Source organism: Dama dama, chromosome 28, assembly GCF_033118175.1.
Source record: "Dama dama isolate Ldn47 chromosome 28, ASM3311817v1, whole genome shotgun sequence".
NCBI lineage: Eukaryota > Metazoa > Chordata > Mammalia > Artiodactyla > Cervidae > Dama > Dama dama.
In genome coordinates this window covers 38,354,893-38,370,560 of record NC_083708.1, presented here as the reverse complement: position 1 = coordinate 38,370,560, position 15,668 = coordinate 38,354,893, and the positions used below count along the sequence as shown (strand labels likewise).

The 15,668-nt window shown below is 38.4% G+C and overlaps 1 protein-coding gene across 1 annotated transcript in view; it reads left to right on the top strand.

Moving 5' to 3' along the window:
* The first annotated feature begins 2,756 nt into the window (after positions 1–2,756).
* Positions 2,757–15,668, top strand: part of RPF2 (ribosome production factor 2 homolog) — a 31,941-nt gene continuing 19,029 nt past the window's right edge. The window contains exons 1-5 of the mRNA XM_061131790.1: positions 2,757–2,884; positions 5,778–5,910; positions 6,979–7,016; positions 9,776–9,815; positions 15,569–15,650. Coding sequence (XP_060987773.1) covers positions 2,862–2,884; positions 5,778–5,910; positions 6,979–7,016; positions 9,776–9,815; positions 15,569–15,650 — 316 coding nt within the window. The 5' untranslated portion in view covers positions 2,757–2,861. The remainder of the gene's footprint in view (positions 2,885–5,777; positions 5,911–6,978; positions 7,017–9,775; positions 9,816–15,568; positions 15,651–15,668) is intronic.

Below are 15,668 nucleotides of genomic sequence, written 5' to 3'. Positions count from 1 at the left end.
GGAGAAAATATTTGCAAATTATCCATCAGATAAGGGACTTGTATCTAGAATATATGAAACTATTGCAACTCAATAAAAAGACAAAGGATTTGAGCAGACTTTTTTTGGAAGAAGATATGGTTAATCAACCTATGAAAAGATGCTCAAAATCACTTGTCATCAGGGTAATACAAATGAAATCCACAATGAGCTACCACTTTATACCCACTAGGTAGGATGGCTTAATGAAAAAAGATGGACAATAGCAAATTTTGGAGATAAGTGGAGAAGCTAGAACCTGTGGTTAATAGAATAACGCTCTCCCCAAAACACGTCCACGCTCTACACGCAGGGATCTGTGAATATGTTACTGTACTTGCCCAAGGGAATTTGCTATATGATTAGGTTAAGGATTTTGAGATGGGGGATATAATTGTGGATTATCCAAGTGGGCAACATGTAATTGCAAGAGTTTTATAAGAGGGAGTCAAACAGGTAACAGAGAAAAAGAAGTTATGCCAGTAGAAACAGAAGTTTGGGTGATGCCTTTTTAAGATACAGGAATACCAACAAATGCAAACAGCTTATATAACCTGGAAAGGCAAAAGATTCTCCCTCCAGTTTTTAGGGGGAATGGAGCCCTAGTGACAATTTTAGACGTGTAAAATTAGGCTTCTGGTTTCTAGAGGTCTCAGTTCAGTCACTCAGTAGTGTCCAGACTCTTTGCCACCCCATGGACTGCAGCATGCCAGGCTTTCCTGTCCATCACCATCTCCCAGAACTTGCTCAAATTCGTGTCCATCAAGTTGTTGATGCCATCCTCTGTCGTCCCCTTCTCTTCCCACCTTCAATCTTTCCCAGCATCAGGGTCTTTTCCAGTGAGTCAGTTCTTTGCATCAGGTGGCCAAAGACATTAAGTGCGGTCAGCTTCAGCATCAGTCCTCCCAATGACTATTCAGGACTGATTTCCTTGAGGATTGACTGGTTTGATCCCCTTGCTGTCCAAGGGACTCTCAAGAGTCTTCTCCAACCCCACAGTTCAAAAGCATCATTTTTTGGTGCTCAGCTTTCTTTATAGTCTACCTCTCACATTCATACATGACTACTGGAAAAACCATAGCTTTTGACTAGATGGACCTTTGTTGGCAAAGTAATTTCTCTGCTTTTTAATATGCTCTCTAGGTTTGTCACAGTTTTTCTTCCAAGGAGCAACCATCTCTATAAGTCTAACATAATAAATTTGTGTTATCTTATGATAGTAAATTTGTGGTAATTTGTTACAGTAGCAATAGAAAAACCAATTCCAGGCCCTTTTACATTGTTAATAGAAATGTAAAATGGTGCAGGCAGAAAAGTTTTACAGTTCCTCCAAACGTCAAACAGGGTGGCCTTGTGCAATTCTACTTCGAGAGAATTAAAAACAGAAGTCTACACAAAAACTTGAACATGGATATTCAAAGCATCATAAGGTATAATCTTAAAAAAAAGTGGAAACACCAATGTACATAAATTTTTGAATGGCTAAGCAAACATGGTATATCCACAGAATGACCATTACCCAGTTCTAAATAAAGAAATGAATGTACTGAGGATGAAGTACTGATACATGTTACAACACATGTGAACCATAAACATGAGCACATGGGAACATAGTAAGTGAAATAAGCCAGACAAAAAAGGCCGCATATTGTATGAATCCATTTATATGGTATTTTCTCAATAGGCAGATCTATGGAGACATAGAGGTTACCAGGGATCGGCAAGAGTGAAAAGTGGGGAGTGCTACTGGGTTATGAGAAGGGTGATAAAAATGTTTTGAAATTAGTGGTGGTGGATGAACATCTTTGCAAATACACTAAAAACCACAGAAATTGTACACTTTACAGGACTAACATGGTACCCGAAATAGACAACTGAAACACAGGGGGGAAGTAAGGATCTTAGTATTATTTTCTCCATACCTTTTATGTGCTGGGCACCATGGCAGTTATAAACTCTGCCTCACTGATCTCAGTTTTCTCAACGGTGCATATTGCACATTGATCATTTTAGTGACTATGTGAGTACCTACCACACCATCAACCTTTTTAGCATCCTAGGGGATTCCCAGATGAACACCACCTGTTCCTTGAATAGCTGGTTCCAGATACAGACATGATAGGGGCTCTGACCTGGGACCTTTTCCTGCATTGCTGCAATGCTTGCACCTGGACAAAAGTCTCCTCTCCTCCAGTAATAACATACACAGAAGCCATAAGAGACTAAAAATAACTGTGCATGGGCAGTTGGAGCAACTTATGGACAAGATTAAAAAAAACCACACACCCACACCCACAAAACTCAACTGCCACTTATCTAGAGCTGGGAGCAAAACTATGCTAGTGCACTCAACACCACCTAAGAGGTGAGCCACCCCTCCAGACCACCCCTGTACACACCCAGTCCTCACGCCATATAAGGAACCAGCTCACCTGCCCCGCCCCCTTCCCAGCAAGCAAGGGAACCTGTTACTTGGTTTTAGTCCCTCCTGCAGGCGCAGCAGCCTCCCAAAAACCTAGCCTTAATTTCTTGGCTGGCCTCTCTAATTTCTATTGATTGAGGGAAGGCCAAGAACCATGACCAGTATCATACACAGGTGTGTCCATCAAGTTCCTAGAAGCGAGCGTTAACATTGAAAAGAACCCACGCAAAAACCTGTAACCAAGGGAACACAGTCCCTCCTCCCCAGCCGATAGCATCTCCAGGGGTCCACTTCGGCCCCAGGAAGTGACGTCACACGCAACTTCCGTTTCCGGAAGTTCGGTTCCGCCTCCGGCAACACACAGCCCTATCGCGTAAGCGGGCGCTACACGTGCGTTCACCGGGTTCCCCCTGAGGTAGCGATGGACGCTTTGGATAGAGTTGTGTAAGTGCACTGGGTTCTTTTCCCGGGTAACGTTGGCGCAAAACGGGCTCCTGTAGCGGGACGGAGTGTCAGCGCTTCTGCCGCCCACGCTGCTTCCTGACACCCGTTTCCAGTCCGGGTGGATGGAGCAGCTGGTTTGAGTCTCTCTTCGTGCCGCCTAAGGGGAGACGGAGAGCGGGGAAGTCCGCGTGTGGGAGCCCGGAGGTGGAGGTGGCACCAAGGCTTTGGCAGCTTTTATCCTAGACAATTGGGAATGTCTCGGTTTTCGCAGATGTGTGAGAAAGGCGTTAGAGTGAGGGGCTCTGAGCACTGGCCTCGAATCTGACAGATTTAGGTGACCGCTTAGAGCTTTGTGGTTGGGTCATTTAGCGTCCCTAAATTTCAGTTTGCTGTGTAAAGTAGCGTTTATAATAGTCATTCTTCATAGAACTGTGAGGATTATTTGCGAGAATGTAGGTAAAGGCTTTGTTTCAGCGCAGAGAGATGCTCATTTCCTCTTTTTCCCAAACTTGTACATGTTTCTTGAGTTATCCTTGGGTAATCACTGCTCTAAATTCGCCCAGAAATAATTGTTTCTCGATCTCCTAAATAGTTATGTGATTTGCTATGGTTTTTTTTTTTTTTTTTTTTTTTTTTTTTGCGGTTTACCTGGGTTAACGTATAATCAAAAGGACAAATTATTCGTTTGGTCATTAATTCTGGGGTTTTTGCCCATTTGCTGTACGCTCTGTAGGTCTGGGGGCTGCGAAGATGAGTAAGACTAGTTTATTGTCTCATTGGGGGATAAACAGCTAATAAAACGTACAAGGTGTTTGCATTAGTTGCTGGTTCGTTCAGTTCAGTCGCTCAGTCGTGCCCGGCTCTTTGCTACCCCCTGAATCGCAGCACGCCCGGCCTCCCTGTCCATCACCAATTCCCGGAGTCCACCCAAACTCATGTCCATTGAGTCGGTGATGCCATCCAACCATCTCATCCTCTGTGGTTCCCTTCTCCTCCTGCCTTCAATCTTTTCCAGTAGCAGGGTGTTTTCAAATGAGTCAGCTCCTCCCGTCAAGTGGCCAAAGTATTGGAGTTTCAGCTTCAACATCAGTCCTTCCAGTGAACACCCAGGACTGATCTCCTTTAGGATGGACTGGTTGGATCTCCTTGCAGTCCAAGAGATTCTCAAGAGTCTTCTCCAACACCACAGTTCAAAAGCATCAGTTCTTTGGTGCTCAGCTTTCTTCACAGTCCAACTCTCACATCCATACATGACTACTGGAAAAACCATAACCTTGACTAGATGGACCTTTGTTGGCAAAGTAATGTCTCTGCTTTTTAATATGCTGTCTAGGTTGGTCATAACTTTCCTTCCAAGTAGTAAGTGCCTTTTAATTTCATGGCTGCAGTCACCAATCTGCAGTGATTTTGGAGCCCCCAAAAATAAAGTCAGCCACTCTTCCACTGTTTCCCCATCTATTTGCCATGAAGTTGCTGGTTAATCAGAAGTAATAAACCACATGGAATATGCAACATACAGCACTTTTATTGGGTTATGGATGCACTAAATCTCTCTTGGTTTGACTTAAAAAATAATGTGTATCTTTATCAACCAGTAAATGATTAGAAGCTTTATATGTGCTTGATATTTTATCTGGAGGAGAGTTTTTTAAAGTCTGTATGGTAAAGTATGTGTGTGTGTGTTCTGTTTTTCTTTTCCTTCCCGAAGTGTACATGGAACCGGAAGAAGGGCAGATCATAGTTATTTAAGAGAGCAGAAATTATTTCTGTAGGTGGCAGATGGAAAATCAGGATTCTCACTGTAGTGTAAGTGGCGGTGAACAACGTAATGTATAAAAGCCTTCTACTGGATGTGACAGAATATAATCGGAATAATGGGTTTGTTTGCCGTAAATGGTATAAATGTGTATGGGCGTGTGTGTATGTTTGTCTGTGCTAGGTCTTTGTTGCTGCGAGGGCTGCTCTCTAGTTATGCTCTCTGATACCTCATTGTATTGGTTTCTCTTGTGGAGTACAGGCTCTAGGGCACACGACTTCAGTAGTTGCGGTTCCTGGGCTCAATAGTTACGGTGCCCAGGCTTACTTTCTCTGCAGCATGTGGGATCTGCCCAGATCAGGGATCGAAGCTGTGTCTCCTGCATTGCAGGCAGATTCTTTACCTCTGAGCCACCAGGGAAGCCCCTGTTTTCCTTTCATATTTTGCAGGATGATTGGTCTAGGTGAGTTTTTAAATGTAGCCCATTTTGAAGATTGGCCTACATGCCACCCTGTGTGACTTTGGACAGATTACCTCAGCTGACTCATCTGTGAAAGATTAGGCCTTAATAGACTAACTCTGTAATAAAGTGTCAGTTGTTATTATTCTCAGTTGGTGGCAATAGGATTTGACTTTATCAGCGGTGATATTGGAGTGGGACATTGGCTACTTCCTGGCAGGCATTGTGGTCTTATACCTGGAGGAAAGATAAGCAGTAATTAGCCTCCCTGTGCCCACAGGTTGACTAGCAGTTGCTGTGCACTTTATTATATTAGGGTGCAGAGTACTGGTTTGATTGCTTTAAGTTTAAAGAAAAAATAATAGGGTAAAAATAGCAACAATATTCACTTGAGTCCTTGTTTTTTTAATAAAAGATTTAGAAAACAGTAATAGGATGCTGGGAATATAAAAATGGAAGTCTTTTTAAAGACCAAATGTAATGAAATTAATGCATTTAATAGTAATAACTGAATATATTTTGTTAATATTTCCCCAAAAAATGAGATTTTGTGGAATCCCAAACTAATAAATGTTATATAATGTCTCTTTTATATTTCAGAATTTGCATATAAGTCTTGGTTTTTTAATATGAGGAAAATGTCTTAAGTTGTTATAAATTGTGATTTTTCGTAACAGAAAACCCAAAACAAAAAGAGCCAAGAGATTCCTTGAGAAGAGAGAACCGAAACTCAGTGAAAATACTAAAAACGCTATGTTGATTAAAGGGGGAAATGCAAATTTAACAGTAACACAAGTGCTTAGAGATGTGGTAAGTATATTTATATATATATATATACATACTTTTTAAATGGCATTGAAATCATTTTAGAAAGTTTTTAGCATACTAATTGGGCTGCTGAAAAATATATAGGTAACTTTGCCTTGCCAAGGCACTGACTACTGGTTTTCCTTACATCTCCCTTAGTAAATTTCACCTGATTTCAGTGACTGGAATTTGATTTCCTCACATTTCAAGAACATATCTAATTTGTAAAATGAGCTAACTGCATATTATATCTATTTATTTTTTCAACAATACCAACTACTGTGCTGGATACTGGGGATTAATATTTATATAAGACACAGTCTCTCCCTTCAGTGAGCCTAGTGAGAGAGACAGACAAGTAAAAGTTACAGCATTGTGAATGATGTGCTGTGCTGGAGGTATGCACGGGGTAGGATGGGAGTCAGTCAGATAGTTCAGTCGCTCGGTCATGTCTGACTCTCTGTGATCCCGTGGACTGCAGCACGCCAGGCTTCCTTGTCCATCACCAACTCCCAGAGCTTAACTCAGACTCATGTTCATCAAGTCGGTGACGCCATCCAATCATCTCATCCCCTGTCACGGAGTAGGATGGGAAGCTGAGTTAAAATCCCATGAGGGTTGCCACACAGAGTGGGCTTCCTAGAGATGACAGTTAAGCTTCATTTTTGAAGGAGTTGAAACAAGAAGAGGAAGAGAAGGGCTTCCAAGGCTGAGGCAAAAGCTTGTACACAAAGGGAGTGTGAAGGAGCATGACACATTTGGGGAACTGCAGATAATTGGGGATGGTTAAAGGAGAGCAGGTTAAATGAAGCTAGAATTTAGGGAAGTGATGGGAATCATTTAAATTGGGTAGAATATTGAAAGGGCATAGAAAATTTTAATTAGGAAAGTCCTAAGAATATTAAGCTTGTGTTGCAAGTTATATGTGATCAAAGGGGAGCCATGCAGAAGATATCAGAATAGGATTCAGGAGCTAGGATAATCTTGCATAATGACTGTTACAGTGCTTCACTTTTATCTCTGCTTTTCAGAATATGTTTTGTTTTGAAAGCTATAAATTATGTTTTACAGTATGCATTGAAGAAACCATATGGCATTCTGTATAAAAAGTAAGTGTGATTTCTTTTACTTATTTAATTACATTGTTTCATTATAAAAGTAACAACCAATCACTTTATGGGAGACTTAGAAAAATATTTTATTTAAAAGATAGTACATTTCCTTACATACATAGCTATGAGTATTTCAAAATTTCTTTCTTTACCATCTGTGTATTCATTTGTACTGAACATCCTTACAAAGCTGTAATCATAGGATGTATGTATTACTTTGAAATAGTAATAGACTTACAGAAAAGTTGCAAAAATAGTAGAGTTCCCATATACGGTTCTCCTGTATCTCTTAATGTTATAACTTCTGTAACCATAGCACAGTTATCACAAGTAAGAAATGAACATTGGGACAGTAATTTGTACACACTTACTTTTTAATCACAGGCTTGATTTCGTTCATGCCAGTTTTTTCATTAATATCCCTTTCCTCTTCTAGGATCCCACATTGTGTTTAGTTGTCATGTCTTCTTAGTCTCCTCCAATTTATGACAGTTCCTCAACCTTTCCTCGTCTTTGATGACCTTGACACTTTTGATGAGTACTTGTCAGTTATTTTGTAAAATATCCTTCAGTTTGGACTTGTCTTATATTATGAATAGATTGAGATTGTGCATTTTTGGCAATAATATCACAAAAGTGATGTGCCTTTTCAGTACTTGATATCTTCTTACTGGTGTTGTTAAGTTTGATTAAAGTGGTGTCTGCCTAGATTTCCCCACTATAAAGTTGTTATTGATATTTTCCCCTTTGTAATTAACAGACGTTTAAAGGAGATACTTACAAGTTTTTAAGTAATCCTAGTTCTCCTCAAACTTTTGCTTATTCATTTTAGCATCCATCAGTGAATCCTGTCTGCAGCAGTGCTTACTGTGTGGTGTAGTGGTTTTCTATTTCCCTTCATTCCCTCTATTAATTGGGATTCTGTAAGGAAAATCAGTCCCTTCTTCTCATTTGTTTCAATTACTTATTTATGTCGGTGTGGACTGTATATTTATTATGTTCCTTGGGGTTTAGTGCTGTCATGATTTATTTTGTTGCTAAATTGTTCTCCCTTTGGCCATTGGAATGTCTGTCAGGTTGGCTTGTGTGCCCTTTCAAAATGCCCCTGTGTTTGAGCACTTCCTTTCTGGCATCACAAGATGCTCTGTGCTCATCTTGCAGTTTTCATTGCCAGGGCCCTGGAATCAGTCCTGGTTCCAGACACTGGAGGAAGATAACTTAGAAACAGAGATCTGGGCGTTAAGTAGGCTCAGTTGCTGCTGGAGTGTCATCACTCTTCTAGCAGACAAGAGTTTGAAAATGTACATAGGTACATTAACCTATGCATGTATGCACATCTGTATTTGTTTATATTTTATATTTATCTATATATTTAAAAAGCCCTGAGGTGATACTGATATTTCCTGATAATTCATGAGTTCATATTATTGATTTCAATTCCACTCCAATACCAGAGACTTCATTTGAGCCTTTCTCCTTTTCTTCTTTGTAATTTCTGTCTTCTGTTTACTTGTGAAATGCTTTTAGCTGTTAATCATAAATGCTGCAGTAATTTTTCCTGATTTGTCTTGCATCATTTTTCTAAATAACTTTTTGAATTGATTATAAAAGTAATATATATTTATCTTAAATAATTGGGAAAAGAGTAAAGAATCACTCATAGATAAACACTGTGTATATTTTCTCCTCATGTAGTTTTGTGTCTGTACATCTATTTTTTTTCTTTAAACAAAATTGAGATCATGTTGTATATATTATTTTCTCTTTAAATTGGTAAAAATTATGAACTGTATTATATTTACATGACTAAAAATTCAAAAATATACAGTGAAAATATAAATACACACTCTCCTTAGAACAACCAGCATCATTAGTTTTTTGTGTCTCTTAGCAGAGTTTCTTCATGCATATTTGAACAAACCTTTTGCATGGGAAGATAGCGTTCTACATTTCTCCATCCACTGTTTGTCCATCTCCACTGCTACCACTGCCGGTCCAGCCCACCATTTTCTTGCTCTCCTGGATTACTGTGATAGCTGCTGACTGACCTCTTCACTCTTGCTATACTACATTCCATCCTCACATAGTAGACAGAGCAACCCTTTAAAAAGAACATTTGAATCCAGTCATATCACTCTCTTGTCTAAAATCCCCCTGTGCTTCCTGTTACTCTTTTAATAACTTAGATTCCTTACCTGAACCAACCATGACCTTACATTTTCTAGACCGTGTCTTCATCTTTGACCTCATATCCCACCATTAACTCTTTGTTCATAAAGCTCCAGTGATGTTTGTTGTCTTTCTGTTTCTTGACTAGTCTAAACTTGTTTCCATCTCAGAATCTTTTCTTACTTGGTTTCCTCTTCCTAGAGTACTCTTAACCTCAAAACTTTTCCATCGCTAACTCCTCATTTATTAGGTCTCAGCTCAAATAATCATTTTCCATTCTTCACACTAACACAGTGCCCTGTTTTATTTTTGTCACAACAGTTAGAACTTTTTGAAATTGTTTATTTTTCCTCTAGAATATAAGCTCCATGAAAGCAGGGATCTTGTTTGACATGGTATTATGGTATCCCTAGCTCCTAGAACAGTGCCTGGCACTAAATAAATCTTTGAATGAATAAATATCTTCCAGCTTCTTTTTTTGATCATCTGAATATATAATTATCTTTATTTAGTATTACTACCTTATTATTATGGGTTAATTGCTTATTAAAATTATTAAAACTACAGTCATTTTTCTTTAACATTAGGAAAAATATTACAAGGCCATTTGAGGATCAGACATCATTGGTAAGTACAAGAATCTCTGATTTAAGAGGGCATACAAGTAATTATTCAGCCATTCATTTAATTTAATAATAGTCCTAACTTATGATTTTGAATTAGAAATCATCCTGTTACAAAATTTTGATGCAGCATACAGGGGGCATAAGACTTTTTTATTTCCAAAAATACTACTATAGATCTTATGCTTCACTATGGATAGTATGTGTTCATTACCTGCGTGTATATTGATAGAATTTTAACGAGTTAGTTATACTTTAAGTGTATAATTGTATAATGGATTGTCCAAAGGAAGTTTGTTATGGATCTGTTTTTATAATGCAAATTTGATTTTTAAAAATTTTGCTTTTCTTTTTTCGAATATTTTTAAAACAGGGAACACTACCTGACTTATTGCTAAACATGAGAACATGATTATGTTCTCTTGACAGGAATACCATTGCTTGTCTTATTTGTTTGTTTGCTGCATGGCATGTGGAATCTTTGTTTCCCCCGACCAGGGGCTGAATCCATTGTGCCCCCTCTGTTTTGGAAGTTTGGAGTCTTAACCCCTGAACTGCCAGGGAAGTCCCGTAGTTTGTTCTTTTGCTTAGTGAATTTAATAAGAAAAGTTTTTGAATAGAATCTGAATAATTACTTAAAAAACTGAAATTGATCATCTTATCCTAATGGGCATCTAACTGCAGTGAAAATTATAATAAGAAAAATGCTGTCAAAATAAACATCATTTTTTAATTAAGTTGCTTTTATCACAGTCTTGAATTTTTCAGTCACTTGTTGAAGAGATCGTGAAAGTAAAAATGTATATAGAGTCTAGCCCAGAATTTTATCTCTTCCATACATGACTTATCCAGGGCTGGTTTTATTTTGTAATACCATGGTGCTTTTAGTTGAGTGACCACTGTGTAGAAGTAATATGTTCTAGAATCTTTAGCATTTTGTATTTTTTTTTTAATCTAGTGTTGATAACGACATTTTTTCTTATACTTGACATTGTGGCTTTTCCCCTCTTTGATCTTCTACTTCCAGAAATAGGAGATATTTCATTGGCTGTAATAAATTTCATACTGCTAGAGCTCCAAATGGCTGTGGAAACAGTGGTCATGTTAGAAATTTGGTTGATTTCCTCCTGACTGCGCATCCCCCAGTAGCACACTTCTTATTCTGCAGTTTTGGAATTGTGCACAGGAGCTGGGGAATATACTTCCTATGGGCTGAATCCCTGTTTCTGTGAGGCTCATGAGCTAAGATGGTTTTTACAATTTTAAAGCTTTTTTAAAAAAAGTATATAGAGAGTCTAAAACATTTATTATCTGGCCTTTTGGAGATAATTTGACTTCTCTTGCTCTAGAATTTTAATAAAAAGTGGACTTTATGGAGAAGGATGACAGATAAGTACTATATATAGGCCTCCCTGGTGACTCAAGACAGTAAAGAATCTGCTTGCAATGTGGGAGACCTGGATTGGGAAGATCCCCTGGAGGAGGGCATGGCAACCTGGAGAATCCCAATGGACAGAGGAGCCTGGGGGGCTACAGTCCATGGAATCTCAAAGAATCGGACACAACCGAGCGACTTAGCACACACACCATATATATACATGTATGTGAAAGGCAGTTTATGGAAACCTTTGGGGTGTTAACATGAGAATATAAAAGCAAAATTTTTTTAAGAAAGGATTTTCACCAATTTGGACATTTTTTAAAAAGTGTTTTTTGAACACCTGTTTGGTGCCAGACCCAATGTAAATTGCTTTCACATATGACATCTCATGTGGTTCTTGAAGATTTTTGCAGGAGGTGTTACTGTCTTTGATTTACACATTAAAACTGATACTCAGAAAGGTTGACCGATCCCATAGTAAATGGCAAAGCCAAAATTCTTAGACTTTCTGACTCTATCCTCTACACAGAGAGTAGAAAGACAAGTAGGTAGTTGTTTGTCCCATTTACTTCTTTCAACACTGGAATGAATGATAAACTAGGGACCCACACCTCAGGTCTTGGACTCAATAAAGAAGTTGAGGATTATGGTTGCTTCACATGTTCTTTAATTATTTGCCATTAATTTAAGAAGCTTGGACTTCTGTGATGATCCAGTGGCTAAGAATCTACCTTCAGATGCAGGGAATGTGGGTTCCATTCCTGGTCAGAGAACTAAGGTCCCATGTGCTGTGGGGCAACTAAGTCCATGTGCCACAACAAGGACCTAATGAAGCCAAAAATAAATGAATAAATAAATTTAGGAAGCTTTTCCAACTGTACTGGAACTAAATTGGAACATATTCAGTCTAATTTTTGTGCTGAGATTGGGACTTTCTGTAAACTGAATCAAAGTATCAATATGTGGGATGTAAAGTATAGGTACTAATGTAGAAGAAACTGTCTAGGATACCCCATAACTATATTTCCACTTCTCTCAAATCTGTAATGGAAGTCAGTACTTTTGCAAGCCGAATGGAGGAAAATCTCTTACTGGTAGGAACATCATAGATCTGTCAGTTAGTCCTTGCTTGGTACACAAAGTGAAACTAGTCACAGATGGAATGGTGTGGAGATTCTAGGGCAAGATTCCTGCATGGATGAAGTTTGCAGTGAAAAGTAGTTAAATGCCTTGTAAACTCATGAGTATATTTATAGATATCCAAAAACACCATATTGATTAATTCACGTAAGTCCGTAGTATATTCATGTGTGTCCTGTAATGGACTACTTCATGTGCTATTCCAAAATAACCGTATAACTGAAAATAAATGGCCTTTTAAAATTTATTAACCTAGTAGTTTTCATTTATTTTTAGTCTTTAACTTACATCTTTTCCCTCAGTACCTCAAATTTTAAAAAGTTTAAATAAAAAACTGCAAATAAAGACCTTTTCCTTTGTTTATTCCTGTCTAGTTTATTATGTCTTCTTTAATTTCCGCTGAAAAGACTCATGGACATTTTGCTTTTAGTTTAGAGATACAATTTTTTTTTTCTTTTTAACTGAAGTATAGTTGATTTACAATGTTGAGTTAGTTTCTGGTATACCTCAAAGTGATTCATTTATACATATATATGTTCTTCTTCATATTCTTTTTCATTATGGTTTATTACAGGATATCAAATATAGTTCCCTGTGCCGTATAGTAGGACTTTGTTGTTTATGTATGATAGTTTGAATCTGCTAATCCAAACTCCTAAATTATCCTTTCCCCACCCTCTTTCCCTTTTGGTAACTGTAAATTTGTTTTCTGTGTGTGTGTCTGTCTTGTAAATAAGTTCATTTGTGTCATATTTTAGGCTATACATACAAGTTATATGCTGTTGTCTCTGCCTTCAGTTATTATGGTCACCTCTAGGTTCATCAGTATTGCTGCAAATGACATTATTTCATTCTTTATGGCTGAGTAGTATTGCTCTGTGTGTGTGTGTGTGTGTGTGTGTGTGTGTGTGTGTGTGCGCGCATGCGCGCGCCACATCTTTATCCATTCATCTGTCGATGGACATTTAGGTTGCTCCCATGTCTTGGTTGTTGTAAATAGTGCTGCTATGCATTTTGGGGTGCATGTATCTTTTTGAATTAGAGTTTTCTCCAGATATGTGCCCAGGAGTGGGATTGCTGGATTATGTGGTAGCTCAGTTTTCAGTTATTGCTGGTGGTAAATTAATTTATTGTTGACTGTGCTAGGTCTTTGTGGCTGCACAAGCTTTCTCTAGTTGTGGTGAGCAGGGGCTACTCTGGTTGCAGTTCTCAGGCTTCTGTTTGCAGTGGCTTCTCTTGTGGAGCAGAGACTTCAGGCATGTGGGCTTAGTAGTTGCAGTTCCCAGGCTCTAGAGCACAGGCTCCATACTGGTGGTACACGGGCTTAGTTGCTCCGTGACATGTGGGATCTTCCCAGACCAGGGATTGAACTCTGTCTCCTACATTGGCAGGTGGATTCCTTACCACTGAGCCATCAGGGAAGCCTTGTTTTTAGTTTTTCTTTTTTTTTTTTTGTTTTTAGTTTTTCAAGGAGTCTTCATACTATTTTGCATAGTAGCTGCACCCAACTTATATTCCCAATGGTGTAGGAGGATTCCTTTTTCTCTACACTCTCGCCAGCATTTTTTATTCATAGACTTTTTTATTTTTGCAGGTCACATCATGTGGCATGTGGAATCTTAGTTCCCCAGCCAGGGATGGAGCCCATGCCCCCCTGCAGTGGAGGCGCAGTCTAAACCACCAGACTGCCAGGGAGGTCCCCTAGACTTTTTTATAATAGTCATTTTGCCTGGTGGCTTAGTTGGTAAAGAATCCGCCTACAATACAGGAGACTCAAGTTCAATCCCTGAGTTGGGAAGATCCCCTGGAGGAGGAAATGGCAACCCACTCCAGGATTCTTGCCTGGAGAATTCCATGAACAGAGGAGCCTGGTAGGCTACAGTCCATGGGGTTGCAAGAGTCTGACATTACTTAGTGACTAAACCACCACCAACACCACCACCATTCTGACTTGTGTGAGGTGGTACCTCACTGTAGTTTTGATTTGCATTTCTTTAATAATTAGCTATGTTGAGCATCTTTTCATGTGCTTATTGGCCATCTGTATGTCTTCTTTGGAGAAATGAATATTTAGGTCTTGGGTCCATTGTTTGGGTTGGTTTTTTGTTTTTATTGCGTAGTATGAACTGTTTGTATATTTTGGAAATTAAGCCCTCATTCGCCTCATTGTTTGCAGATATTTTCTCCCATTCCGTTGTCTTTTTTCATTTTGTTTATGGTTTCCTTTGTTGTGCAGAAGCTTGTAAGTTTGATTAGATCTTATTAATTTTTGCTTTTATTTGAGTCTTTAAGCCATTTTGAGTTTCTTTTTATGTGTGGTGTGAGGTGTGTTCTAACTTAATTGATTTACATCAGCTGTCTGGCTTTTCCAGCATCACTTGCTAAAGAGACTTTCTTGTCTCCCTTGTATATTTTTGCCTTCTTTATTGAAGATTATTGACTGTAGGTGTGTGGCTTTATTTCTGGGCTCTGTCTTCTGTTCCATTGATGTGTAGTCTGCTTTTGTGCCAATACCATGATGTTTTGATTACTGTAGCTTTGTAGTACTGCCTGGAATGTGGGAGGGTTATGCCTCCCTCTTTATTTATTCTTTTTCTTCAGGGTTGCTTTGGCAGTTCTGGATCTTTAGGTCCCATATAGGGACCTAAATTTTATATATAGGTCCCATGTAAATTTTAGGATTACTTGTTTTGGTTCTGTGAAAAATATCGTGGATAATTTGATAGGGATCACATTAAATCTGTAGATTGCTTTGGATAGTATGGCCATTTTAACAATATTAATTCCTCCAATCCAGAGTGTGGGATGTCTTTTCATTTCTTTAAATCATCTTCAGTTTCCCTTGTCACTGTCTTAATGGTTCTCAGCATTTAAGTCTTTCACTTGCTTGGGCAGGTTTTTTCCTAGGTTGTTTTTTTTCTTTAATGTGATTTAAAAAGGGATTTTTTTTTTTTCCTTGTACTTTCCCTTTCTGCTATTTCCTTGTTAATATAAAGAAATGCAGCATATTTCTGTATGTTAATCTTGTATCCTGCTACTTTGCTGAATTCATCAATCAGTTCTAATAGTTTTTGTGTGGACTGTAGGATTTTCTGTATTTAGTATCATGTCTTTTGCATATAATGACAGTTTTACCCCTTCCCTTCCAGTCTGAGTACCTTTTATTTCAGAGAAGTACAACTCTTAAAGTTCTTATATTTATGCATTGATTTAATGGAATTTCTTTGGTTTTACAGGAATTTTTTTCAAAGAAGTCAGATTGTTCTTTATTCATGTTTGGCTCCCATAATAAGAAGCGGCCAAATAATCTAGTAATAGGTAAATGTCATTTACTTT